The sequence below is a fragment of the Lactuca serriola genome, chromosome 1 (assembly GCF_051521515.1).
Source record: "Lactuca serriola cultivar US96UC23 chromosome 1, Lser_US96UC23_V15, whole genome shotgun sequence".
NCBI lineage: Eukaryota > Viridiplantae > Streptophyta > Magnoliopsida > Asterales > Asteraceae > Lactuca > Lactuca serriola.
The window spans coordinates 49,508,645-49,535,569 of NC_136408.1; the positions used below are offsets into that span (position 1 = coordinate 49,508,645).

The 26,925-nt window shown below is 36.3% G+C and overlaps 1 protein-coding gene across 2 annotated transcripts; it reads left to right on the top strand.

The window, feature by feature from the left end:
* Positions 1–405: 405 nt before the first annotated feature.
* Positions 406–21,958, top strand: LOC145087706 (calcium-dependent lipid-binding family protein). 2 transcript variants are annotated; one of them, XM_079025744.1, is made up of 64 exons: positions 406–711; positions 1,689–1,770; positions 1,883–1,986; positions 2,073–2,168; positions 2,265–2,312; positions 2,428–2,478; positions 2,617–2,720; positions 2,814–2,931; positions 3,114–3,215; positions 3,316–3,513; positions 3,613–3,770; positions 3,880–4,038; positions 4,662–4,754; positions 4,881–5,217; positions 5,309–5,422; positions 5,619–5,714; positions 5,794–5,861; positions 5,955–6,075; positions 6,152–6,361; positions 6,451–6,675; positions 6,755–6,864; positions 6,975–7,071; positions 7,212–7,310; positions 7,396–7,557; positions 7,686–7,751; positions 7,827–8,192; positions 8,293–8,640; positions 8,716–8,847; positions 8,948–9,061; positions 9,174–9,358; positions 9,452–9,557; positions 9,648–9,791; positions 9,885–10,160; positions 10,242–10,883; positions 10,969–11,184; positions 11,334–11,437; positions 11,540–11,835; positions 11,955–12,039; positions 12,123–12,815; positions 12,913–13,231; positions 13,318–13,476; positions 13,548–13,711; positions 13,791–13,959; positions 14,049–14,318; positions 14,385–14,585; positions 14,662–14,716; positions 14,810–14,940; positions 15,032–15,535; positions 15,619–16,455; positions 16,581–16,657; positions 17,237–17,690; positions 17,799–17,885; positions 17,979–18,134; positions 18,216–18,400; positions 18,499–19,038; positions 19,147–19,324; positions 19,404–19,549; positions 19,625–19,751; positions 19,839–20,060; positions 20,131–20,487; positions 20,611–20,769; positions 20,924–21,208; positions 21,316–21,526; positions 21,610–21,958. In XM_079025744.1, exons 1-63 carry the CDS (start codon positions 697–699, stop codon positions 21,481–21,483), a joined length of 12,690 nt encoding a protein of 4,229 aa, XP_078881870.1. In that variant the 5' UTR covers positions 406–696; the 3' UTR covers positions 21,484–21,526; positions 21,610–21,958. The 2 variants fall into 2 exon arrangements, with proteins under 2 accessions (XP_078881870.1, XP_078881877.1); XM_079025751.1 differs by lacking the exons at positions 406–711; positions 1,689–1,770; positions 1,883–1,986; ... (7 more) ...; positions 3,613–3,770; positions 3,880–4,038 and adding an exon at positions 4,532–4,549.
* The last annotated feature ends 4,967 nt before the right edge of the window (positions 21,959–26,925 follow it).

Genomic DNA, 26,925 nt, shown 5'->3' on the forward strand with positions numbered 1-26,925 from the left:
AAGACGTAATAATGACATTTGTTTTTTAGGCAATATTACATTTAAACCCTTTATTACCGGTTACAACGATGTTTTCCGCACGTCTTGAAAACCTTAATGATATAATATGCAACCTATAAACATTAATAACATTTTTTGAATAAAACTGCAACTTTGTTTAACGTGCAAGAAAAAACATTAATAATACCTTTTTGAATAAAACTATATTTTTTTGTGATTCTTTAAGACATTTTCCTCAATAGATAATCAAAATATCTTAAGACTTTTATTGATATTTCGGTATTGCCCTACCAAAATGCCAATCCAGGGCCAAATTGTTTACAACAAGATCAGTCGACAAGAAATTAACGCTGAAAGCTGAATGAATTCATTATTAAATACGAAAACAAAAATAGATACACCACTTCACACACTTCATCGCACCGCCAAGGCCCCTTTGATTTTTCGTTCCCCCCACTCTCTCTCGTACAACCGTCCGCAAACTCTGAAAAAATCACAAATTATTCCATCATTTTCTTTTTTGTTTTTATTTTTTTTTATCAGAGGCCACATCGAGGTTCCTAATTAGAACTTTCCTTTATCAGCGATTACCTGAAATTTTGGATTCATTTCATATATGATGCTTGTTCTTATTGATACGATCTCCATGGAGATGTGGTTCCCTATTGATTGAATCCGTGCCCTAAGTTATTCGCCATGTTCGAAGCGCACGTAAGAATTTATCTCGGTTTATTTCTTACATCCACAGTATTTATGAATTCGTTTATGTTAATTTACGTTTACTTTGTTTTTTTGATGCTAATTCGAACCTATCATATCTGCTCCTCTTCCTAAGGATGAGCTACGCTTTGACTTTGGATGCATAACAAGTTTCTTGCCAACTTGATTTTAAACTTTTATTGATATTCTGCTAATTGCATTTGAACCTTGATAACAAGTAGAAACAGACAAATGCTTCTCTAATTTGTAAGAAAATCCGTATCTCTTGATTATTAAATGTTGCAGGCTTCACATTGTAAATCCAAGTGCAGCTCTTTATTTGTAATGGAAGGAGGATCAGTTGATACGTTTGTTGTTGCATTTTTTCTTCCTTTTGTTAGCTCTTTTTGAGTCCTACGTGAAATAGTTCCATCATGATATATTATCCCTCAGCTCCGTGATAGACTTTTAACCAGAAAAATGATATGGAGTCGTTAAACAATTGCAACATCTTGATAGCTAAGTTTGAGCTTGTAGAAAGCATTAGGACTGAAAAGTCAGGCTAAGATCTGAAGTAAATCCACATCAATTAACTTTAAAAGAATTAGGGTTGGCATTAAAAGTCACAATGCATCTCTTTTATCTAATATTTTGTTTTGGAAGATAGGTAGTCTTAATTGATGCATTAGATGGTCGAAGTGAACAGGTAGTTAAGAAGCTTGTTCCACATGCTTGATTGCTGTACAACAGCCACACTGTAACCATGAACTTACATTAGATCTTGCATTTAGTCTAGGAGATGTCCTCAAATGATATCAACTATCTTGTAGATGAATCACATTGTGCTTCTAATGGAAGTGTTCTTATTGTGTTATCTGGATGAATGTCTGTGTACACCTTAGAATGTCATGAAAGAAAGAAGTTGAAAGTTTGTTCTATAGTGAGTTATGGAAATTGATGGATTTTATTTAACATCTTTATGCTTTTAGGTATTGCATTTGCTTCGACGATATTTGGGCGAATATGTCCATGGACTTTCGTCAGAAGCCTTAAGAATCAGTGTCTGGAAAGGTTTGTTAATAATTTATGTACATTTCCTTAATAATCTTTAAGGATGGAGGAAGAGGTTGCTTAGTATTTTCAATTGTTGGGTTGAAATTCTAATAGCCAGTTATGTCTTCAGGTGACGTGGTTCTAAAAGACTTGAAATTGAAGGCAGAGGCACTCAATTCATTAAAACTTCCTGTTACTGTAAAAGCTGGTTTTGTTGGTACCATAACATTAAAGGTACCTCTTTACACAATAAAACTTGTTTTTTGGACCTCTTTATTAGATATGAACTTCTGATCCCTATTGCTTTAAATGAAATATAGGTTCCTTGGAAAGGTCTTGGTAAAGAGCCTGTGATAGTTCTTATAGATCGTGTGTTCATTCTTGCTCATCCAGCTTCTGATGGAAGGTCTCTTACGGTATGAAGAAATGTGTTCTTAGTTCACATGGTTCACTTCTTTCAAAGTTGATGGGTTGATGTTGATTACATGATTATTTGTTTCTTAAATTTACAGGCTGAGGAGCGGGAAAAGATTTTTGAATCGAAGCTTCAACAGATTGAGGTAAATATATTGCTTTTTCTCCCATAGTATCCTTAATATTTAAGCTGTCTCTAGTGAACTGTTGGTTAACTTTATTAAGTCTGGGCTGCTTACTGAATATTCAACTGTCTTGCAGGAAGCCGAGACAGCAACACTTGATGCAATATCAAAAGCAAAGCTTGGAAATGTATGTGCTTAAGTCTTATTGTGTTTAAAGCATAAGTCTTTATGTTGCTCAACAGCTAGTCTCTTTACATTAGTTGTCTTCTGAATGCTTTGTTCTCTGGTGTCATCTTCTGAGTGTGCCATCTTTTATTGTTTGTAGGCGCCTGCTGGAAATTCATGGTTGGGTTCTTTGATTGGTACAATTATAGGAAATCTTAAGATCTCAATCGGAAATGTCCATGTCAGATATGAGGATCCTATTAGGTTGGTGTCATTTTCCATCCCTAATTTAATGAAAGCTTCTTAGTCCATATTTCTTCATCTGCTTGATTTGAACAATGTTTTTTTTTTGTTCAGCAATCCAGGACATCCTTTTGCTGTTGGTTTTACTCTGGCAAAGCTTGCTGCTTTTACAGTGGATGAAAAGGGGAATGAAACATTTGACACCAGTGGTGCACTAGATAAATTGCGAAAGGTCAGTCCCATTTGCCATCTTTTGTATCCTGCTTTTCCATTTAAATATTTAGTCATTGACACCTTTTTAGGTCTTAGGAACAGGAAAGGAATTCTTAACAAAGTTCAATTCTTTATGTCTTTTCCATCACTTACCGAAAGTTTCAAGTTAATGTCTTTTTGATATCTCACATGTTTTTTCAGTCATTGCAACTTGAAAGGCTTGCTATGTATCATGATTCCAACCGACCTCCTTGGAAGGTGGATAAGAAATGGGAAGATCTCAGTCCTAAGGATTGGGTTGAGGTATGATCCTTGTTTCTTGCATATTTAAACGGTTGTTATGGAAGTAGTAAGTACCCATTGATGTGCAAGATTTCTAAGCTTCAGTTTTCATGAATGTTAGATATTTGAAGATGGAATAAATGAACCTGCCAAGGGTCATGCGGTTTCTGCATGGGCTCGAGATCGCCACTACTTAGTTTCACCAATTAATGCTCTTCTCAAGTATCACCGCTTGGGGAATGATGAGAGAACTGATCCAGAAATGCCTTTTGAGGAGGCCCATCTTATCCTTGGTGATGTTTCTCTGACACTCACAGAGGTGACAAGAACCTTGACTTTTGATGGAATTGTTCATGCTCTTTTAGTTTCTTCTTTGAAGTTGTTTCTAATTGGATAAGTTTGATATATTGTTTTACAGGCACAATATCATGATTGGATTCGCCTTCTTGAGGTCATATCAAAATATAAGTCATATGTTGAGGTGTCACATTTAAGGCCTGTGGTGTCAGTTAAAGAGGGTCCTAAACTGTGGTGGGATTATTTTGCTCAAGCTGCATTGCAGCAGAAGAAAATGAGGTATTCCATACATACATACATATCTCTTAATACTACCGGTATCTACTTGTTATATGATTTGGTTTATTGCTGTCCATAGCTAATAATTTGTTAATGGTTGTTGATTCAGCTATAGGTTATCTTGGAGCCAAATTCAGCACTTCTGTTGTCTTCGTAGGCGATATATTCAGCTGTATGCTGGTATACTCCAACAGTTGAAGGATTCTGATGACCCAGAAGCTAGAAGTATTGAGAGAGATCTTGATCCAAAAGTTATTCTTCTATGGAGGTTTGTGTTCTAGTTGCTATGCTGTTGATGGTTTTAGTTTTGTTTTTCCTTTGTTCTTTGCAACCCCTGATGGTTATTGGAGAAATATGTGTATTTTAATTGGTTCTGTAACTTTGGGATCGGTGAACAGAACCTCACTTTATTGTGTTAGTGGATTTAAGGATTGTTTCCCTTTTCTCCCATTAAGTCAAGATGGGTAAATGATGTCAGTGGGGGGAGCAAGTGCCAAACTGTTTCTTTTTTGGACCGAATAAACTGTTTGAATGTGAGTAAATGACCATTTTCCCTTGTAATGCTCCACAAACAAGTTTGACCATATCCATTAAATCAAAACAATTCAACAAATGAGCCAACCAAATCAAAATCGTATCAAACAAAAGTTAATTTACCCATATTCATTAAACGGAAATTATTTCAACAAATTAATGAGGAAACCAAGTCAAAAGGATATGCACATGCTACTGTTTTTGTTCTAGTTACACATTTTTCCAAAAGTTATTCTTCTATGGAGGTTTGTGTTCTAGTCACACAAGACATGCTACTGGTTTTTTGGTTTAATAATTAATTGTATCTTTTGTAATCTCTGATTGTGAGCTTTTAGAGATTTTGTGTTCATCTTTCAGGTTCCTTGCACATGCAAAAGTTGAATCTGTGAAATCAAAGGAAGAAGCCGAGCAGAGGATGAAAAAGAAGGATAGCTGGTTTTCATTTGGATGGTCTGTTACTGACTTGTCTCCTTTTCTTCTGGTTTATGCAACTGTTTTTATATTTTGTTTTACATGATCATTTATTATTGTGCATTGTTGGACTATCCAATGACATCCTGCTTTCCTTTAATTCAGGAATGGGTCAGAGCAAGATGCTCTTGAGGGAGCTCAAAGTGCTGAGAACGGATTGAGCAAAGATGAATGGCAGACGATTAATAATTTTTTGAGTTTCCAACCAGATGAAGAGATGGCAACACAGTCAGGAAAAGATATGCAAAATATGACACAGCGTATGATACTTGTGTCCGTTGGTCAGGCTGCTGCAAGGATCATTAATATAAATGAAACTGAAATTGTGTGTGGTAGATTTGAACAACTTCAAGTCTCTGCCAAGTTTAAACATAAAAGTATATATTGTAATCTCACTTTGAAGTACTATGGAGTTTCTTCCCCTGAAGGTTCACTTGCTCAGGTTTGTTAACGTTTCCTTTGGCTCCATTTACATTTTTATTTACATCTGAGTCACCGTTTGGATTCTGCTTTGAATGTTCTTCTATTTGCAGAGTGTCTGCAATAAGCAGAAGGCAAATGCATTGGGTGCTAGTTTTGTGTATTTACCTGCTGGAGAGAACCTAGAGTGGAGGGCTTCAGCAACAATATCTCCTTGCCATGTCACGGTATTTTATTGCAAATAACTATAATCCTTTTAATGTTACAATTTATTCGGTTTTCTTAGTATAATTATAATTTGGTGATGGCTTGTTATTGTCTTGAACATTATTTTTATATTTACCCCGTGGTCTATCTTTCTCTTCTTTACTTCTTCCTCTTTCTTTTGTCTTTTATTCGACTCGTTTTATGTCTGATTTATAGGTCTTGATGGATAGCTGTAACCGCTTTCTGGAATTTATGAAGAGGAGCAGTTCTGTTAGCCCTACAGTTGCTTTTGAAACAGCAACTGCTTTGCAGGTACAGTTAGATGAGCTTTAATAGTTTCAGCTATATCTTTGAGAAACTAATATCTCACTCTTTGATAATACAATTACAGAATAAGATAGAAAAGGCGACTCGTCGAGCTCAAGAGCAATTTCAAACAGTTTTAGAGGAGCAAAGCAGGTTCACTTACAGAATAAAGATAGAAATATTTTTGAACACATTTATCGTTCATTTGGATTTGCTAATTTCCTGTATTTCTTACTTGCATTGCAGATTTGCTCTTGATATTGACCTTGATGCTCCAAAAATCAGAGTTCCTATAAGATTAAGTTCCTCGTCAGAGTATAACAGTCATTTTCTTTTGGATTTTGGTCATTTTACATTGCGAACAGAGGTATATTTCAATTACTCTTTGGGATATTTTCTGTTCCCTCAATGTGATTTGAAGCTAAACACACCTTTTGTTGCAGGAGGACCAGCCTGATGATAAGGGACAAGCCTTGTATACCCGTTTTAATATTTCTGGAAGGGATATAGCTGCCTTCTTTACGGATGGTAGCTCTGAGATTCTTGAATCTCTGAATAATAGTAGTCAGCTTTCTGCATATCCTGTTGTGGATGGTGCTTGTGTTTCATATTCTCTGGTTGATAGATGTGGGATTGTTGTTATCGTTGAGAAGGTATTTTTTTTCTTCTTTTAAATTTTCTGATGGCATTCACCTATTACACACCCTCTTCTAAAGCTTTCTTTTGTGCCTGTCAACTAAAGATCAAAGTACCTCATCCATGCCATCCATCAACTCGTGTTTCTGTCCGAGTTCCTACACTTGGTATTCGCCTTTCACCATCAAGAGTCAGCCGGATTATGGAACTCTTGAAGGTACTCTCTGGTACCATAGAAAGTGGGACAAAGCTTGTAGAAGAATATCAAGCTGAACATACCCCATGGAGTTCCTCTGATCTTGCAAATGATGTTCAAATACTTGTTTGGAGGGTACGTGTTCTTTCACAAATTGGTAAATTTATCGAATTGCATCTCCTTCATTTTTTTAATAAAATTTTGTTTGGTTCAGGGGATTGGCTATTCAGTTGCTTCATGGCAGCCCTCACATCTTGCTTTGGCTGGATTGTATCTTTATCAGTTGGAGTCTCAGACATCCACCAACTATCAGCGGTGCACTAGGTTCACATAGCTCTCCCCCTTCACTTCTTTCAGTATTGTTGCTGCTCTTTTTAGTTTTTCTAGTCAAATAAGGATGTAACTTATGTTTGTTTGGCTGAAAAATGATGCAGCATGGCTGGTAAGCAAGTCTATGAAGTACCCCCCGACAGTCTTGGCGGTTCTTCTTCTTGTGTTGCTGTGTATAATAGAGGCATGGACATCCAGAAGGTAAATGATGCATGCTTTGAACTTTTCCTTTCTTGCTTACAGAGTATAGAGTTAAATAGCAACATCACCTTCTCAATTCCTTATGGCTAATTATGGTGCTAACATATATCTTTTTGGTGATATTGTGGCACTTTTTTAAGGCTTTAGAGTCTTCCAGTACGTTGGTTGTAAAGTTCCAGAACGAGAAGGAGAAAGCAAGTTGGCTTAGAGGACTTGTACAAGCAACCTACCGAGCTTCTGTATGATGCTAACTTGTCATATTTGATCCATTTTAATATCATCTTGTTTAGCTACAAGGTATGATGTTTAATGTACATGGTGTAGGATACTCCATCAGTTGATATGCTTGCAAAACAAGGCGAGGGTGTTAGTGATATTGTTGCAGAGACTTCTGAACCTACTGAACCTGGTTCTACTGAAACGAACGCAGCTGATCTTGTTCTTCATGGAGCTTTGTTGGAAACAAAGATCACAATATATGGGAAGGTTAGCTGTAGTTATTATCTTAGTGTACATTTAGTACGATGTTTCTTTCCTTCCTATTTCCTAATTCCTATCCCATTCATATATTATTGTGTGTAACAAATATATGCAAACATTGTTCAACCTTGCAGATGGAGACTGAGGGGCATGAAGTTGTGGAGACTCCGTTTCTTGAGATTCTTGCTGCTGGAGGAAAGGTTTGTAAACTAAAAAGATGATCAGTTTTTCTGCATGTAGTTTGTGATTATTGTACTTATAACTATATCTTTCAGGTGCATGTTGAATCCTGTGAAGGGGATCTAACAGTGAAGATGAATTTACACTTGTTGAAAGTCAAAGATGAACTTCAAGATTCTTCATCAGGCCCATATTATCTGGCTTTATCCGTTGTGGAGAGTTTCCGTCCCTGTCCTACAAACCCTCCTCAGGTGGAGGAGATATCGGCAGGCGTGGCCGATGATGACGATGATTTCGCAGATGCCGAAGATGATTTCCTTGAACCCGTGGTTCATGAGAAAGATCGTGGAGCTGGAGATGAATTTTTTGAAGCAGAAGGCATTGATGAAACTGATTTTGTGTCAGTTACCTTCTTGAAACGGACCCCACAATCCCCTGATTATAACGGGATAGATTCTCAGGTAAGTTGTTTCACACAGTTTTGATCTATGCAATGAATGTAATATAAATCAACAAACTTGATGATTTTTTAATTTCTTTTGTTGTTTTATATAATTGTAGATGAGCATCAGCATGTCAAGATTTGAATTTTTCTGCCACCGCCCTACTATTGTTGCTTTAATTGATTTGGGCATTGATATGGGCACTGCAAGTAGTGGGACAAGTGGTCCTGCTCCATCGCAGGAAGAGGATGCAACTTCAGTGCAAAAAGACAAAGCTGAAGAAAATGAGCTAGCAAAAGCTGATGAAAATGAGCAAGCAAAAGTCAAGGGTTTATTGGGACATGGGAAATCCCGAACTGTATTTTCCATGGCAATGAATATTGACAGTGTCATTGTATATCTTAACAAGGAGGATGGATCTCAACTTGCAACGATTGTGCAAGAAAGCTTCATGTTGGGTCTTAAGGTCAGGAACTACCACCATTCTCTTTATTTTTTTTTCTCACTATTTTGGTACATATCTAAACACTTTATTTTACAGGTTCACCCTGGTTCTATATCAGTTGAAGGTACATTAGGAAATTTCAGGCTGTGTGATTGTTCACTAGGTACGGATCATGTTTGGGGATGGATTTTTGATATACGTAATCAAGGAGCTGAATCTCTTATCCAGGTACTTTTTTTATAGTTGATGTTATGTGTATAACTATAAAGGTTTACTGATTATTTACTTTGCCCTAATCTCTCTTTCTTTATATGTGTGTATATATCAGTTCTCATTTGAGTCCTACAGTCCTGAAGATGATGACTATGAAGGATATAACTTTAGCTTGAGTGGCAAACTTTCTTCCATTCGTATTGTTTTCCTCAACAGGTTCATTCAAGAGGTTAGTTTTGACTTTCTTTCTCTTCATTTCAATTGAATGACTAAGTAAACTCACTGTATGTTGTCTATGTGTATGTATTTTATTACTAAAATGAAGTTAATTCGTGTTGCAGCTCGTTACATATCTTGTGGCACTGGCGCCTCCAGTTTCAGAAGAAGCGATCAAGTTTGTTGATAAAGTTGGAGGGTTTGAATGGTTGATTAAGAAGTATGAGATGGATGGAGCTGCTGCAATGAAGTTGGACCTCTCATTAGAGACTCCAATAATAGTGGTACCACGGGATTCCAATGGCACAGAGTTAGTAGTTCTTCCATTCCAACTGCAGTTTGTTCATAATCATATCATATGTGTTGTGAAAATGGTTTCTCAGTGTTTCTTTCATGGATGCAGTTTCTTGGAAATTGATCTAGGCCATTTGAAAGTGACCAATGAAGTTAGTTGGCATGGACCTGCGGAAGATCCGGCATCTGTTCATCGTGACATTATGCATGCACAGGTACTACATTCTGGGATTTCCTTTTCTTCCTACTGGAATATAACATTAACATGAAGTAACGTGTTGCATATATATTATATACTGCTTCAGATCTTTGGACTCAATATGGCTGTTGGAGTAAATGGTATTGTAGGGAAGCCAATGATACGTGAAGGCCGTGACTTTCATATCTTTATCAGGCGCAGTTTAAGAGACATTTTCCGCAAAGTTCCAAATTTTGCCTTGGAAGTGAAGGTTTGGGCTTCAAATTAAACCCACTGTCACAGTTTTCTGTTTTTATATCTTTTCATAATATGATGGAACTCATAAACCCACTGTTGTAAACAGATAGGCTCATTGCATACGGTGGTGTCTGACAAAGAATATGGTATCATCACCAACTGTCTTGCCATGAATTTGGGTGAACAACCTAACCTCCCTCCTCCTTTCCGTGACATAAACTCTGACAACTCGGATACAATACGCCTCCTGGCTGATAAAGTCAACATGACCAGTCAAGTTTTCTTGTCACGTTCAGTCAACATAATGGCAGTTCAGATGGATCATGCACTGCTAGAGTTGTGCAATGGCATTCAAGAGGATACACCTTTAGCACATATCACTGTAAGTAAAGCAAAACATCAGACGTCATGTCCCTTTGTATATGTTTTCTGAAATCTTGGTTATTTGTTTTTGTTTTTTCAGCTGGAGGGCTTGTGGCTTTCGTATAGAATGACTTCTTTTTCAGAAATGGACTTATACATCACCCTTCCCCGGTTTTCGATTTTGGATGTTCGTCCAGACACCAGACCTGAAATGCGGTTGATGCTTGGGACAAGCACTGATGTTCTCAAACCAGCTTCTACTAAAGGTGGATTTGTAAGATGTGAAACTATGACCACCAACGTAGATGTACCACATTCAACCATGGTATTGATGGATCTCAGAATGAGGGCAGCATCTCAACTGCTTGTGGTTCGGATTCAACTCCCTCGAGTTCTTGTTGTTCCTGATTTCCTTCTTGCAGTTGGTGAGTTTTTTGTCCCAGCTTTGGGAGCCATAACTGGAAAAGAGGAAGTCATGGATCCTAAAAATGACCCAATCAGTAAAAACAACCCGATAGTTCTATCTAGCACAATGTATAAGCAGACTGAAGATGAGATAACCCTCACACCAAATCGACAGCTAGTAGTAGATGCTGCAGGAATTGATGAATATACTTATGATGGATGTGGAAAAACTATAATTTTGAATGAAGATCTTGATCAGTCGCAATCTTCAGAATTCCGACCCATTATTATTATTGGAAGGGGTAAAAAACTGCGGTTTGCAAATGTCAAGATTAAGGTAATGCGTAATATATTATATAGTTGATGCTTATGAGCTTATCTCCAGTATGTGATATCTTATATAACTTTTTTCTTGATGTCAGAATGCTAGGCTTTTGACGGATTACACATACTTGAGTAATGATAGCAGTTTCTCGACCTCTGCTGATGATGGTGTAGAAGTTGTGGTTCAGGACATTGTTGCTTCAATCAATGAGAAAAAGAGTTCAGATAAAGCTGAAAAAATCTTAAACTCCTCAAGTACTTCTGAAACCGCTCAAACCGAAACATCTAAACCTAGTATCAGTTTCGAGGCCCAGGTAGGTCAATATAATGGCCCCACCCCTACATCACATGTGTTGTTTTGATATTGATTTATTCTGTGTATATTCTATTTATTCCAATACTTCCCTAATCTATGTTCCATTCAATGTGTTAATATTGCATTATACTTTTGCTGATCTCCCAGGTGGTGTCTCCCGAATTCACTTTTTATGATAGCAGCAAACCATCCGTTGATGGTTCCTTTAGTGCTGAAAAGTTGCTTCGTGTAAGAATGGATTTGAGCTTCATGTAAGACTCTGCTTTTTGTTAAAACTGAAGTATATTTCTCCTTTTCCAAATGGAAGGGTAATTTAAATCTAATTTCTTCTATGCTCTTGCTGTTTTCAATAGGTTTGCATCAAAAGAAAATGATACATGGGTTCGAGCTCTTCTCAAGGATTTGACTGTTGAGGCTGGTTCTGGTCTTAGAATTCTTGATCCAGTGGATATCTCTGCCGGATTTACTTCTGTAAAAGATAAAACAAATATATCATTGATTTCTACTGATATTTATGTCCATTTATCTTTAAGTGCCATCTCCCTGATTCTTAATCTACAAAATCAAGCGGTCAATGCCTTGCGTTTTCAGAAAGCTGATCCTTTGTCTCCTTGTACCAACTTTGATCGCGTTTGGGTGTCTCCAAAAGGTGTTCTCTTCCTTCCCCTTTACACTCACTTTTCCATTTTTGCCCCTTTATTGTCATGCCACCTACTTGTTAGTTGTCTTAACTCTTTAACAAGAACGGGAAATTACTTTCTTTTGCAGCGAAAGGGCATCAGAATGCCATTACATTCTGGAGACCTCGAGCTCCCTCCAATTATGTCATTTTGGGAGATTGTGTGACTTCCAGGTAATCATTTTTTTATATATATATTTTTAATGTTTAAGCAGTTCTCTTTAGTTGTGTTTAATTAATAATCAACTTGAATTTAGGCCTATTCCTCCTTCACAAGCTGTTATGGCTGTGAGTAATACATACGGGCGTGTAAGGAGGCCTCTGGGGTTCAAGCTTGTTGGGTTATTCTCTTGTATCCAAACACCTGAAAGACCAGAAGATTGTCCAGGTGTTGATTCCGACTGTTCTCTATGGGAACCAATTGCACCCCCAGGATACCTAGCTGTAGGATGTGTTGCACATATTGGAAACGAACCGCCACCTAATCACATCGTCTACTGTATCCGTGCTGACCTGGCAACATCCACAGCGTATTCAGCATGCATGTTCAACGCTCCCCCAAACAACACATATACATCAGGATTCAGCATATGGCGACTGGACAACTTTGTTGGATCATTCGATGCAAATCCTTCTATTAGCTGTCCCCCACTCGACAGATGCTATGATCTTAACCTTCTTCTTCTTTTGAACTCGAGCTGGCGTCGTCTCTCTGGAAGAGAACCCAAGTCCGATACAAATGTTGACCAGGAGACTACAAACCAACAAACCAATAACAACAAGGATACAACTTTATCTTCATCAAATACGAAAGCTAGTTGCTCCATGTCAACTCCAAATTTTGAAAGAATCTGGTGGGACAAGGGCTGTGATACCCGCAGGCCAATGTCCGTGTGGCGACCTATTCCACGTCCCGGATTTAAGATTTTAGGTGACTGCATAACTGAAGGGTTAGTTAGACCTCTTTCTTCTCTCATATATTTCATTTTCTCATTGCTTTCTGAAAATCTTTATTGGTTAAGCATTTTTTTTTCTTCGCCTTCTCAGTTTGGAGCCACCTGGGTTGGGGATAATTTTTAAGGCTGACAGTGGTGACCTCTGTGCAAACCCTGTTCAGTTCACTAAAGTTGCTCATATTATAATCAAAGGTGTGGATGAGGCCATTTTTTGGTACCCAATTGCACCTCCAGGTTATGCTTCTATGGGCTGTGTAGTTACTCGTGTAGATAAAATGCCAAAATTGAATATCCTTTGCTGTCCAAGGAACGATCTTGTTACCCAGGCTAATATTCATGAGAATCCAATATCCAAATATCAAAGTTCAAAAGTAAACCAAAGCTGGAGTATCTGGAAAGTTGATAATCAGGTCTGGATTTATAATTGTTAAAATTGGGCATTAGATTCTTTTTCAGTATTTATTAACCGTTTTGTTTTTTTTTTGGATAATTTTAGGCCAACACTTTCCTTGCACGGTCCGACATGAAGCAGCCTTCAAGCCGCCTGGCGTTTACTATTGGTGATTCTGTGAAACCAAAGACACGAGACAACATAATGGCAGAAATAAAATTGAAATGCTTCTCTCTAACCATTTTAGATAGTCTGTGTGGAATGGTATATTTTTCTTGTCTATTGTCAAAAAATTTATATGCTCTTATTCACTCATGTTGCATGCGTTTTTGCAGATAACACCTTTTTTTGATGTTACTGTCACCAACATTAAGCTTGCGACACATGGCGGAATGGACTCCATGAATGCTGTGCTGATATCCTCGATTGCTGCATCAACTTTTAACGCACATTTAGACTCATGGGAGCCCATTGTGGAGCCATTTGATGGAATATTCAAGTATTACCTTACCTATATTGTTTATTTCATTTTGGTCGTAGTACACTGCCTTTCATTTACTCTTCATTTCCTTTTGAAGATTTGAGACATACGACACGAATGAGCACGCAGGAAAAAAAGCTCGGATTGCAGCTACAAGTGTCCTTAATGTAAACATTAGTGCTGCAAATATTGAAACTTTTGCTGAAACCATCCTTGCTTGGAAAAGACTGAGAGAACTAGAACAAAAGGAAATCAAGTCAAATGAGGTATGTTATCAGTTATCTTCAACAATTTCTGGTATTTCAATTACATAAATTTGATGTTTAATGTTTCCCTTTTCTTTGTGAATAAACAGGAAACTAGCAGTCGTATCATTGATGAAGATGATTCACTTTTTTCTGCATTGGATGTGGACGAATTCCAGACAGTAACCATAGAGAACAGACTTGGATGTGACATTTACTTGAAGAAGTTTGATCAAAGTTCTAATGCAGTTAGCCTGCTGCACTATGATGACAGTGCTTCTGTGTGGATTCCACCTTCAAGATACTCGGATCGATTAAATGCGGTTGAGGATTCAAGGGAGGGACGATGTTATGTTGCAGTCCAAATAATCGAAGCCAAGGTTGTATTATCAACATTAATGTCATGAAATATGTCTGAACATGATTGCTAATACTCAAACTTTCAGGATCTACCAACTGTTGATGATGGAAATAATAATACCTTCTTCTGTGCACTTCGGCTTGTTGTTGATACTCAAGAGGGAAGTCAACAGAGGCTGTTCCCTCAGAGTGCAAGGACCAGATGCGTTCAGCCATTGATTTCCATAGCTAATGATCTTGGCAATGCCACATGGGATGAACTTTTTATCTTTGAAGTTCCTCGCAAGGTATGTTGAAATTTCACAACTTATAGTAATTATTTGTTTATAATCCTCGAAAATATGTCATTTGGTATTGTTACAGGGGATGGCTAGGTTGGAGGTTGAGGTGACTAATCTTGGAGCCAAAGCAGGAAAAGGTAATTTAACTTTTAAAATTGAAATGTGATATATCTACATTGTGGTTTCCAGTATATCCACAAGCTGATATTATTTTGTTTTTCTATAACCAGGTGAAGTTGTGGGTGCTTCAACAATCTCAGTTGGACATGGTGCAAATCCCTTAAGAAAATTAGCCTCAACTAGAATGTTGCAACAGGCAACTGGGGGTCAGAAGGCCGCCACACACCTTCTAATGAGAAGGGTTAGTGATTTGTCATTTTCATTTTCATGTTTTTATCTGTTTTGAACTTTTGATATCTAATAATCTGCAACTCATGATGTTATTACATTAGGGTCAACAAAAGACCGATGATTTGCCTTTTCAAGGGTGTCTGGTAGCCTCTACGTCCTATTTTGAAATGAATACAGGTTCAACCCTGCAAAATGAAGAGGAGAAAGACGCAGACAACGATGTAGGATTCTGGGTGGGACTTGGTCCTGAAGGTGTTTGGGAAAGTTTTAGATCATTCCTTCCACTTTCAGTCATGACAAGAAAACTGGACAATGAGTTCTTTGCCATGGACGTAATCATGAAAGATGGAAAAAAGCGTGCAATTCTGAGAGGTCTTGCAACAGTCGCAAACGATTCAGACATTAAGTTGGATATAAACGTATGTTCAGTTTCCAAAAGTCATGATCCTGATCAGCCTTCTGAATTAGTTGAAGGCAATACTGCCATTGAAGAAATCTTTGAAAACCAAAGGCATAGCACAATTTTGGGTTGGGGTAACAAGCGCAGTTTCCGTGGGAATGAGCTAGGTCGTTGGAGCAACAGAAATCTTTCATATTCAACCAATGTAAGATACAAGTCAATATTTCTTTTTTTTTTTTTTTTTTTTTTTTAAATTTCAAAAACATAAACTGATGTTTTCCACGTCAGACTTTCTATGAACCACCGCTTCCACCTGGATGGGCATGGGTGTCAGCATGGACAATCGATAAATCCGATTCTGTTGATGTGGACGGATGGGCATACGGGAAAGATTACCAAACACTAAAATGGCCTCCAACTCCTCAAAATGCTTTAAGAACAAATCAAGATAATGTACGCAGAAGACGTTGGATTCGTACAAGGCAAAAAGATGGTGAACAACAGACATCAAACACCGGTTCTGCTATCCGTGTCTTACAACCTAATTCTTCTTTAGTATTGCCATGGAAATCCATGTCCAAGGATTCCGATAGTTGTTTACAAATTCGCCCTTCTGCTGACCATGTTCAAGGGCTGTACACATGGGGTTGTCCTGTTGGGTCAGCTTCTTCTGGTCCTAGTGGGTCGAAAGAGAAAGACAAAGACAAAGACAAAGATCATTCTTCACATGACTCTAAAGACAATTTATTGAAACCAGGGAAGAAAACGAAGAGTTCCTCAATGAAGTTGAATCAACTTGAGAAGAATGACACACTTTGGTGTTGCCCTACGAGTGAAGGCACACAGTTTTGGCTTAGTGTAGGTGCAGATGCGTTAGTTCTTCAGTCGGACCTAAATGCCCCTGTTTATGATTGGAAAATTACGGTCAGTGCCCCTTTGAAATTGGAAAACCGACTTCCTTGTCCAGCACAGTTCACGATATGGGAAAAGTTGGGAAATGGAAATACATCTGAGAGACAGCGTGGCCTTATACAATCACGTGCTGTAGTCCCCATATATCATGCTGATGTCCGAAATCCTCTATTTCTTACATTATCAGTTCAAGGTGGATGGACATTGGAAAAGGTATGTCATTAATTGTTTTCATCAGAAATTTGTATTTAATTTTAATCAAAGATAATTCAGAAACGTTTTCTTCTCTGTCTCTCTCTCTCTCTCTCTCACACACACACACTCTTCTTTAAAACCAGGATCTTGTTCCTATATTGGATCTTTCAACTAATGCTCACGCTTCCTCATTTTGGATGGTCCATCAGAATAAAAAAAGGTTTGTATTTCCTGTATATTTATGATTATTTTCACTTGTTCAAAGTCTATGTATTTGTAAGAATACATATACATCTCTTCCATCTAAGTAGCAAAAAAATTGAATGAGATTGTTTCTAAGAAGATATTCTATTTGTTCATCTCATAATTGGGTATAAGAAAAGGACAATTGCGAGAAATAGCAACATACTTTACTCTTGCTACTGATATGGGCGTCGTACTCTAAATTTTGTTAATCCACAATAGCAACATACTTATATTTCTTTATAGATAATAGCAATTTACTTCACTTTTTACCAATAATAGCAATGTAAGTACATTTTGCTACCAATATGGGCATTGTACTTTATTTGTTATATATTGCTATTATTGGTCAATAAATGCAAGTATATTGTTACTGTGTAACAAATTGTGTGTATGTTGCTTTTATGGGTTATGTATTGGTATTAACAGTAAAAAGTACATTGCTATTATGGGTAAACAGATGAAGTACATCACCTATAGGGGTAAAAAGAGTAAAGTACATTGCTATTTCCTGCAGTTTTTCCTATAAAAATGCCAATTAATTTACATGATACAGGAGATTACGTGTGAGCATCGAACGTGACATGGGAGCAACTGCCGCTTCTCCAAATACCATAAGATTTTTTGTCCCATATTGGATAAGTAATGACTGTTCTATCCCCCTTACATTTCAAGTGGTAGAAATCGACCCTTCAGAGAGTGCAGATGCAGATCCCTTACCAGTTACAAAACCTGCCAGATCTGGAAAATTTAGCTTTAGGGGTACTTTTAGTCTCTCAGAGCCAAAATCAACTGGCTCAAGGAGGAACATCCAAGTTCTAGAAGCAATTGACGACACTAGCCCTACTCCCAGCATGTTTTCCCCACAGGACTATGTGGGACAGGGTGGCAATATGCTGTTTTCATCTCGAAATGATGCCTATCTTTCACCTCGTGTGGGTATAGCTGTCGCCACTCAGAATTCTGATGTGTTTAGTGCTGGACTATCACTTCTTGAGCTCGAAAAGAAGGTGAGTCGCATTTTCTATTCTTGAAATAATTTTATCACCTTCACCTTCACCTTCTCACTCGAAAATCGATTTAGCTAATGGTAATGTCTCACTTTTTTCCTCTCATAGCAAAGAGTGGATGTTAAAGCTTTTAATACAGATGGATCTTACTACAGCCTTTCGATTCTACTTCACATGACATCCGATAGGACAAAAGTAAATTTACACCTTTTATGGATTCTCATTTTAACTTTACAGTTTAGACTCAAGATCTATATTTAACTGTACGATTTAAATTACTTAATACAGGTTGTCCATTATCAGCCACACACCGTGTTTTATAACAGGGCTGGATTAAGCTTATGTCTGCAACAATCTGGTACTCAGTCACTTACTTGGCTTCATCCTATCGATACTCCAAATCTTTTTAAATGGCAGGCATCCGTCAAAGTTGAATTATTGAAGGTCTGGATATGAAATTATGAATATATTATATCTCTAATTAATCCATCATGTGCTTACTTTTCTTTCATGGTCAAAATTTAGTTGAAAATCGATGGATACCAATGGAGTATGCCATTTAGTGTGGCAAATGAAGGCTCCATGCGCATTTCCTTGAAAAACGAAACTACTGGCAAATATTTATATCTGAAAGTTGAAGTAAGAAGTGGAACAACAAGCTCACGTTTTGATGTCATCTTTCGTCCCAATTCATTTTCCAGCCAGTACAGGTAATTTTGAATTTTTTTTTCTTGATATATGAAATAGAAATTGAATAAATCAAAATCTTGATAAAAACTAAATAAAACTGGGTGGATCTACATGGCAGGATTGAAAACCGTAGTATGCTTTTACCCTTCCATTTCCGGCAAACTGAAGGCGGTGATGATTCATGGTGTCGTCTTCCTCCTTGTTCAACTGCTTCATATTCATGGGAAGATCTTGGTAGACAAAAAATGTTGGAAATACGTATGGATGATGACACGAAAGAGCCAACTAAATACAATATTGATGATATTCGTGATTATCCACCTGTTCAAGTGGACGAGGGACCCACTAAAGCAGTGCGTGTTACTATAATGAAAGAAGAAAAAATGAATGTGGTTATGATATGCGACTGGATACCAGACAACAACGAATCCAAAGAAGATACAAGCAAAGCCATTGTTGCAGCATCTTCATCACAACAAACAAATAGTAAAGATCTCCAACCAGAAGCTACCACGTCAGATTCTGAAGTCCATCTTACTCTTGAACTCATAGAATTCGGATTATCAGTTATCGATCATACACCCGAAGAGATACTGTATTTATCAGTGCAGAACCTTCAATTGTCACATTCATCTGGTTTGGGCTCTGGAATCTCCAGGTAATTAATGTCTTAACATTATTAAATACTATCACTCCAATTTGGAATAAAGATTGGCTGTATTCTATTGCTAATCCCTGAAACTTCCATGTTCTGATGTATTTGTAGGATGAAACTAAGAATGCGTGGGATCCAAGTTGACAATCAGTTGCCTTTGACACCAATGCCTGTTATCTTTAGGCCACAAAGACTTGGAGTAGAGGCAGACTATGTATTGAAATTTTCCATGACACAACAATCTGATGGATCGGTAGATTTTGCTGCTTACCCTTACATCGGTTTGCAAGTAAGTCCTTTTTTCTCTTGTAGCAAATACTTTAATAATAATCATACTTATTTAACACCCTCCGTACATTTTGTAACAGGGTCCTGAAAACTCTGCCTTTGTGATAAGTGTTCACGAACCAATTATCTGGCGACTTCATGGCATGGTCCAGCAGATTGACTTTAGTAGATTCGGTGATAATAGTGAAACAACTGCTGTCAAAGTGGACCCCATCGTTGACATCGGGTATGCACTGTTCAACTTCAACCCCTTCCTCATTTCCCACCTCTTCTCTTGTATTAACATGTTTTTCAATTGCAGTGTTCTAAATATCTCAGAGTTTCGATTTAAATTCTCCATGGCCATGTCGCCAACTCAGCGCCCTGTGGGTGTACTCGGGTTTTGGGCTTCCTTGATGACAGCTCTTGGGAACACTGAAAATATGCCAGTAAGTATTTAACTTTTTCCCTAATCTATCATAATCATCTGATTAACAAGAATAATAATAATGTATGCATGCTGTAATTGCTCACAGATTCGTGTAAATCAAAGATTCCTGGAAAACTTATCTCTAAGACAAAGTGTTCTCATCACAAATGCCATCTCAAATATCACAAAAGATATCCTGAGCCAGCCTCTTCAGCTGCTCTCTGGTGTAGACATATTAGGAAACGCCAGCAGTGCATTTGGACATATGTCTAAAGGTGTTGCTGCTCTATCAATGGACAAAAAATTCATTCAAAGTCGCCAGAGACAGGTTAGTTTTGTTATTTTCAGTTGTCTTAAATGATAAAAGTAGTTATTTATTATTTAAAATAAACATGCAGGAAAACAAAGGGGTTGAAGATTTTGGTGATGTGATCAGAGAAGGTGGAGGGGCACTAGCAAAAGGTCTATTCCGTGGAGTTACTGGCATTCTAACAAAGCCTCTAGAAGGTGCAAAAGCATCTGGAGTTGAAGGTTTTGTTTCGGGGGTAGGTAAGGGTATAATAGGCGCTGCAGCACAACCTGTAAGTGGAGTCCTTGATTTATTATCAAAAACAACGGAAGGTGCAAACGCAATGAGAATGAAAATAGCAGCTGCCATTACTTCAGAAGACCTCCTTCTTCGCAGAAGACTCCCTCGCGTTATCAGTGGTGATAATTTACTTAAACCATACGATGAATACAGAGCACAGGGACAGGTATATATATATATATGGGAGTGGGACCCACAACATAAAAAAATGTTGAATGACAGCATTGCCCCTTACACATCTTTTTTTTTTTTTTTTTTTTTTTTTTTTTTTTTTTTTACACAAATGCAGGTTATACTTCAGCTTGCGGAATCGGGTTCGTTCTTTTTGCAAGTGGATTTGTTCAAAGTGCGTGGAAAGTTTGCGTTATCGGATGCTTACGAAGACCATTTCTCACTACGTAAAGATAAAATACTTCTTGTGACACATAGAAGAGTCATGCTCTTACAGGTATTATTTGTTATTAGTCTTCAAAAAAGAGTAAATTACAGCTTTGGTCCCTATGTTTAACTAATGATCCAGGGACCAAAGTTGTTATGAAACATAAAAATAAGGCAAACGGAACATTATACTTTGTTGTTAATTGAGAGTGTTTTTGGGGCAGACATCCAACATTATAACACAGAAGAAATTCAATCCGGCTAGAGATCCGTGCTTGGTGTTGTGGGATGTTTTATGGGAAGACCTGGCAACCATGGAACTAACAACAGGGAAAAAAGATCACGCGAATGCACCTCCATCGAAGCTTATCCTGTACCTGAAATCCAAAACATCAGATAACGATCAGAAACGCTCTGTAAAATGCTACCGTGATACCAAACAAGCAATGGAGGTTTATTCATCTATTGAACAAGCAATGTGTACGTATGCCCCAAAAGGATCATTAAAGGTATGGATCATCAGTATCCTATAAAAATCTATTTCTTTAGTGTTTGTATCCTCCACAAAAAGCGAATGATTTTTTTTTTTTTTTTTTTTTTATAAAAAATATTATAGGAAGCACATAAAAGAAAAGTGAAAAGACCGTATGCTGCAACAACGGATGTATCGACTGCTGAAGCAGTTTTCTTAAAAGAAAGGCCGTGGACTTCAGCTCAAGTACCTGCACCACTTCCTCCAAATTCAACTTTTGGCAGCAGCAGTGCCGGTGATGCCCCGTCTTAGACATATGTCCGTTGACTTAATTATTAAGTCATCTCTATAAAAGGTAAAGGTATGTTAATACTCCATATTTTTTCTGACTACCTTATCAATATTCTTTTGCTAATACACAAAATATAAAATTTGTAGAGGATTTCCATCCTTGAAGGTGGAGAGAATTTGGAAAGAAAGGTGCCGATTTTTGCTTGTACAAAACAGATGATCCATCGTTTTATTTTGGAAAAGAGTAGGGATGATGGTTTTTGGCGTCACTGGTCAGTGCTACTTGTGGAGAGAGAGCATATATATATAGAGAGAGAATAGATGCAAATATATATATGATTATGATTATATAAATATATATATAAATTATATATATAGAGGTGATGGACATGGACATGTTTCCATCCATTGGTGTACTGTACAGATTGTAAGTTGATGTTGTATAGCTTTCTTTCTTTTCACATTCAAATGCAAAATCTCTACTCTTTATCATCAACATTTTATTACATAAACAAAATGACTTCATGATGTCATGTGAACAACATTCTCAAAACTAATAGTAGTAATACTTTGCTACAAAGTAATAATAAACTTGTATAAAAAATGTAACAAGAAAAAAGGTACATATATATAAAATAAGTGAGGGATTAAATATAAAATAACGACAATAAATAGAGATACATTTTCCACTCAATGCTTTAAATTTTACATGATAATAGATATATATGATGAGGATATGAATGATCATTTTTTCACAAAATGATTAATTTTTCAAAACTACTATGAATACTCGTATATTTCTTATGCACTTATTATTATTATTATTATTTTTATCCTTCGTAAAGCTCTTTTTGCAAATGAAAGGCATTTTATGTGTTGCAATAATGAATGATAATATTGTAAATAATAGCTGTAAAAAAAATATGATCATTTATGATAGTCTTTTTATTATGGTGAAACGTTAAAAGTGAGGAGGGAGGAGGGTTCCCTCCCAACCCATACCCATGTCACATTAGTTTTGTTTTTGTTTTTTTTTTTTCATCTTTTCCAACCCACAACATACGAAAATTCTATTTTTGTCAATCCATTCAATTAAAAAAAAATACAAAACTAAGGTATAAGTCTTAAAATACATGGAGAGAGAGAGAGAGAGAGAGAGAGAGAGAGAGAGAGAGAGAGAGAGAGAGAGAGAGAGATGGAGTCGATTAGTGAAACCAATTAAACAACCCACTGAAGAGGGAGTGATATTGGTGGTAACTCTATTCCTAATTAAAATTTTACCTTGATTGATTTGTATTTTTTTTAATCGAATGAGTTGAGTGGGTTGAAAAAGATAGAGTTTCCGTATGCGTTGAGAAAGATAAAGAAAAATGAAAGAGAAAAACTATTGTGACAGTGAGTTGAGTGAGTTGGAAGGGGATGACTCTCTCCTCCCTAAAAGATATATTTGAAGTTATTTAAATGGGATTTCTAGTTTTCATGAAAATGAACGCATCCCTAACCTTAAGTAAGTTTATGATCATTATTGTTGCCTTGTGCCACGTACTCTTACCATTTCATATATCTATCAACCTCAACCACAAAACTAAAGGCATTTTGCTTTAACTCTTTTCCATGTTACACATCTAAACCATGTTTACTTTTTTGTTTTCGTTACTCTATTAATGCATTCTTATTTATTTTGCCAAACAAAACTCTTACATCAAACCTTTTACACACCGCTATTAATTATTTATATCGTATAACTAATGGTATATTTTAAATATTATTTTTGATATCACAAAAGAATCTATAAATGTGTGGTTAATGGCTTTTTTCTTTTTTCATAGTTTGTCATTCTGTTAGACTTAGTTTATGTGGAAGAGAAATCATATTTCATAGTTCATATCACCTTGGTTATAAATTTGATTAGTTTCCCTTTCAAATCAAATAAACATAAAAAAACGTCCTTGTTTTAAAAAAAAAAAAATACTAATAGTTACACTAATATGTTTAGATTTTTGAACACACATAAATCATAACACTTCTATGTTGGTCCCGGATATAGACAAATTAAGTTCTAGAAAGAGGTTGAATCAAGAACATCAACATATTCTAGGATCTCATAGTAATAAGGTAAGGAAGAGCTAAATGTAGATGATCCAGCCTAAACCTAGGGTAAAACACAGATGTCCTTCGACATAAAAAGTATACGCATAAGACAATTAAATACATATGATTATATTTATTATAAATTTAAAAAAAATTCAAATTTCAAATCCATCCAAGGGGTAATATGGACATTTTGTCTATCATTATTTTAGGCAACACAATAATCAAATCCAAATTTTGAGGAATTGTTTTATTTTTTGTGTGTGCAAAAAATACAAACATTTTACGAAAACATTTTTGAAAAATTATACATTCTTGACTGATTACATTTTCATTATTGAAACAGATGAATTTTGTTAGAGCAAACTATTATTAAAAGAATATCAACTGAAAAACAAACAAACACATTCCTCAAAACAATTATATCAGAAACAAAAAAAAAACCAAAATAAATCTAGAAATCATTCTTTAAAGCTGATACATTCATGAAAGAATTACATGCAAAAACAAACACTGTCACAACTAGCATTTTAGCTAGGAAATTCTATTCTCGTGTAATCATTCAACTATTGTAAAACGTATACTCTAAGTAAATATCACTTAGTGCTTATTTAAATTCACCTCTCATGTTCAACAAAGAGTCTGAAAACCCTAAGAATCCCGGTTTAAGTTCATATTGCACAAGGATTTCCTTATTGGGCCTAATGGACCAATAAACATTCAATTCAACTATATTGGGCTTAGAAACCCTATTTGGATTCTAAATGGACCCAATTTATAAATCTATAACATTTTGGACCATTTGGGTCTAGAATGATTCACTCTAACCCTAATGGGCCTTATTGGGCCAAAACAACTCCAATAAACCCTAATGGACCATAAAACCCATTCTTTTATACTATTTGGGCCGTGAACCATCAATAAGGGCCTAATGGGCCGAAAACTATTTATTGGGCTTCACAAACTCGAGCATAACCAAGAGTGGGCCAAGCTAATTCAATTTCATCCACCTTAAGCCCAATTCTCGGCCCATGATAAAAAAAGGGAAAACAAAGGAAAATATTATGGTGCCACCTCACTAATACATGGAGGTAATCCATGCAAATTACCCCCTAAATAAATACCAAATCCCATACATCTATGCACCTATCACATCTTCATCTCTCTTCCTTCTCTCTTTTCTTCCTCTCGGCCGAAGGTAAGCACACACACACACAACATCAAACTCTCTCAAACACTCACAAGAACACTCCTTCCTTTCTTCTCAAATTTTCGAAGATCTAGGGTTGTTCAAGAAGGTTTTCACCAAAAATCATCATTTTCTTGGTAAGTCCTTACATATCCAAGTTATATAACTTCATTCTCATGATAAATCACTCCTTCTAAGCAAATTTTTGGTGATCATACTCCTAGAAACCTCCTAAGTTCTAGATCCACTCAAGAAAGCTTGCTAGGACCAAAAAATCTCTTCATCTCTTCTTCAAAACCGAAACATCAAAGCAAAGGTGAGTTCATACCCCCTTATTTTTGGTTTTCATATGATTTTTGGGGGAGAATACAAGTAAAATGTGTAGATCTATGTGTTATATGCATGTCTTGTGTGATTTCTTAGTATATTTTGTAAAAAATGTGTTAGATCTTAACATATCTCGACATCTTAAGCAACATTGAGTAAAAATCCATGAACTAAGACACCTTATACATCATATTATCAAGTTAAAAAGTGTTTATATGTTTAAGATATAAATAGGTCCTACTTGTATAAAAAGGGATTTTTATGATAAACATACTTTCCAAAGGGCCAAAAATGTAAATTTTAGTTTAATGGGCTTAATATTTGGGCGTCATGGTTTTGGGCCCAAATTTGCAAAAAAATGAAAGTTTTGGGATTAAAAATGTTATTTGACAAAATTTTGAGTCATAAATGTAAATAAACCAAATTTAGGGGTGAAAATAACATTTATTTCTAAATTGGACCAAAAATGTAACTTTTATAAAAATTGGGTCGAAAGTGTCATTTTTAAAAACAACGGGCTGAAAATGTAGTTTTCTGCAAAACTAGGCCATAAATGTCAAAATATAAAATTTTGGACTAGATCCGTAAATTTCTAAACATTTGAGGCGAAATTACAATTTTTTATAAATTATGGACTAAAGTGTTATTTTACAAAACTTTGGGCCTTAATTGAAAATTTGAGGCTTATTGGCCAAGAACGTCGTTTTTACAAAAAGAAGACTTTTTATATTCAATTTGGTAAACATCGAGCTAAAGCAAACAACGAAATAATAACGAATGGACGAAATACATCGATAACAATTTTATTGGGCCTAATATTCACATTACATGACCAATGGGCCTTAAGGGCCCATTCAAGTGTATATTGAGCCCAATATTTTCCATGACATGTTTATTGGGCCTTGCGACCCATTTACATGTTAATTTGGGCCTGAGTTATGGGTCTCATGTTTGTTGGGTCTTGGTGGTCCATTTACATGCCTATTGGGCCTATATTATCCTCTTACATGTCATTGGACCTTTGTGGTTCATTTACATGCTAATTGGGCTTGGACTGAAATGCACATGCATAGTAGATCGTAGATATACCTTTACATAATTATTGAACTTCGTATACTTATATATGTACCTTTTGGATATGAAAACATACAACATACACGTAAACATTAAAAATAGTATGAAAAGTTGAGAATCTAGTGAGACTTGTCGGTTGGCACCTTGAGTGTACAATCGTAGCTTGTAGTTATAACCAGAGTTTCCTGGAGGGAGAGTAAGAGTTTGTGTATAGATCTATACGGGGTGACCCCCTACGCTTTAGTTGTTCGCTACAGCTAGACTAGGCCAGTCTAGGGCGACAAAACCTTGAGCAAATACCGGCGTTTGGAAAATGCCAAGACATGCAACCTAGTCATTATCATGTATGGTTATAACGGCCTATATAGAGATTCAATACCAATTTAACATTTCGGAGATTAACCATTCGATTGTGTCAATACAAAACAACTTATTTAATGATACAAGAACCTCGACACTATTATAAATAAGAAAATATCGGATTTTCTAGGGAAATATTAATATTCTATTATCACTTACTTACAATATAAAGAAATTTAAACTGCATTCATATATGTTACTGCTATGAAATTCACACATGCATTTATACTCGATTTTCACATCATTTTCAGACATTTTACAGAAAATATCGGATTTTCTGGATTTTACAAAAGATGCAAAGGCTTTTATTCAAACATACTTATGAACTCACCAACATTATATATGTTGACAGTTTTCAAAATAACTTGTATTCTCAGGTAATCGTTAACAGAAAGATTTTCAAGTGTGTATGGATCTATTTT